Here is a 2,500-nt window from a genome sequence, read left to right as displayed (position 1 = left end):
ACATCAGACCATTAATGTGATCACTATTTAGACTATGTTACTACCCCAACATGTCATTGAGATATAGTGTGTGTGTGTGTGTGTGTGTGTGTGTGTGTGTGTGTGTGTGTTTTAAAATCCAGTTACTCTTAAAGCCTAAAGTTCATTCATCACCACTGAATAACCCCCCCCCATCCCCCTAAACCCCACCCACCCACAGTCATGTCCCAATTACAGCAGTCAAACAGACATCAAACCCTCTTGTCCAATCAGCTGTCAGTCAGCTGCGGCCCCCGGCAGAGACGCACTACAATACCCAGCATGCAACACAAAGCAGGAGACACCTGGCTGGATAAAGAGAGGAATGTGAAGCGAGGAACAGGTGATGAGAGAGGAAGGATACAAGGAGAGGGGGATTACAAAAAGAGGAGGAGGAGGAGACACGGTCGGGTGAAAAGAAAGACAAGAAAGAGAAGGAATTTGGAGATGGAGTAAAAGAATGTGAAAGAGAGAAAGAGAGAATAAAGGCTGCATGTAATGACACACTGTGTGTATTAGAGAACTGTGTGTGTGTGTGTGTGTGTGTGTGTGTGTGTGTGTGTGTGTGTGTGTGTGTGTGTGTGTGTGTTTTCTCAGTGTTGTGTCTAAGAAACCAAAATAATAAAATGTGGTATGTTCCTTGTGTGTGTGTGTGTGTGTGTGTCTTTCATAATGCCTTTCTTTGTGCCCGTGTGTGTGTGTGTGCGCGCACGCATGTGTGTGAATGAGAGAGAGAAGGTAAAGGAGGGAGAGAGAGAGAGAGAGAGAGAGAGAGAGAGAGAGAGAGAGAGAGACTCACGTGTACAGGGCATGTCCAGCGTGTCCGTAGGTGCACGGTAGTATTCTGGACGACACACACATGCATCAGCTCCTGTTTCTCCCGTGTGACTCGACTCAGGACATGGAGAACACGGACCGCCACCAGCAAGCAGCTTAAAGTGGCCCGCAGGACACGCTGTGGGGGTGGAGAAGGGCACAGTGGGGCATTTCAACGACAAATAGTTACACAGTGTGGTCTACAAAATGTCCTCTCTCTCTCTCTCTCTCTCTCTCTCTCTCTCTCTCTCTCTCACACACACACACACACACACACACACACACACACACACACACAATTATAAAAGACAAACAGAAGTGGAGTATCCATTCATCATTGTCAAGAATTGTAAACAGAATGAATTTGACATTGGTGCAGTCTCGTTTCCTTGTTCTCTCTCTCTCACACACACACACACACACACACACACACACACACACACACACACACACACACACACAGCTGTGCAGGCGTATAATTAAATCTTTACTGGATATAATGGAACACACGCACACACAGTAATGGCATTAAATGTACTGTGATGATGTTTGCTAGCAGGTAAAGAAAGTTAATAGCCGCTGTTTTAGCGCTGTGTATTAAAAACTAAAACACACACACACACACACACACACACACACACACACACACATTTAGTGATGTTATCATTACCAAGACAAATAAATATTAAGTTTTGTGAATACGAGTGTCCATGACCATGTAGCAGTGAGACAAGGGGGCGGGACTCGGGAGGCGGGCTGAGACAAGGGGGCGGGACTCGGGAGGCGGGCTGAGACAAGGGGGCGGGACTCAGGAGGCGGGCTGAGACAAGGGGGCCGGACTCAGGAGGCGGTCTGAGACAAGGGGCGGGACTCAGGAGGCGGGCTGAGACAAGGGACTCAGGAGGCGGGCTGAGACAAGGGGCGAGTTTTGCAAGGTGTTCTAAAATAAGGGCAGGGGGTTTAATGTTACAGGTACAGTAATAGTACAGTACAGCGCTGTAGTGTGTGTGTGTGTGTGTGTGTGTGTGTGTGTGTGTGTGTGTGTGTGTGTGTGTCACTGAGGTAAACACACACACACACACACACACACACACACACACACACACACCAGTAAAACGAGGTGTGATCACAGGAGAACAGGAACACACATGTTGACATTTCTGTGTGTGTGTGTGTGTGTTAAAAAGGAATAGTTATTTATATTGGCTGGGAAAGGAAGAGTCTTGCTGAATTGTAATGGTGATGTCATGAAAGCCTGAGATTAGAGCTGACGCTGGGATTTTTCCTTTCTCTCTCTCTCTCTCTCTCTCTCTCTCTCACACACACACACACACACACACACACACACACACACACACACACACACACACACACACACACACACTTCAGTGGTATGTATTTATTGTATTAAGCTGGTATTATAGTTATTAGCATGCATGTTCACACACTGATTGTGTACCTCCAGCCATGGTGAGACACAGGGAAAGTGAGAGAGACACTGTGAGTGAGAGTGAGACAGTGAGGATGAGAGTCAGACAGGGAGAGTGAGACACCATGAGAGAGATAGTGAGAGAGGAGAGTGAGACACCATGAGAATGAGATGGAGAGTGAGACACAGTGAGAATAAGAGAAAAGGAAGAGAGAGCGAGAGCGAGACAGGGAGAGA

General features: G+C 47.2%; 1 protein-coding gene across 1 annotated transcript in view; it reads right to left on the bottom strand.

Moving 5' to 3' along the window:
* The window catches only part of ephb4a (eph receptor B4a), a 33,618-nt gene that overhangs the window by 11,465 nt on the left and 19,653 nt on the right, over positions 1-2,500 (bottom strand). Inside the window, 1 exon segment of the mRNA XM_046838617.1 lies at positions 818-973. Within this exon segment, the coding sequence (XP_046694573.1) occupies positions 818-973 (156 nt within the window).

The sequence above is a fragment of the Silurus meridionalis genome, chromosome 25, assembly GCF_014805685.1.
Source record: "Silurus meridionalis isolate SWU-2019-XX chromosome 25, ASM1480568v1, whole genome shotgun sequence".
NCBI classification, from domain to species: domain Eukaryota; kingdom Metazoa; phylum Chordata; class Actinopteri; order Siluriformes; family Siluridae; genus Silurus; species Silurus meridionalis.
Note: the sequence above shows the minus strand (reverse complement) of the source record. Positions and strands in the feature narration are given on the sequence as shown.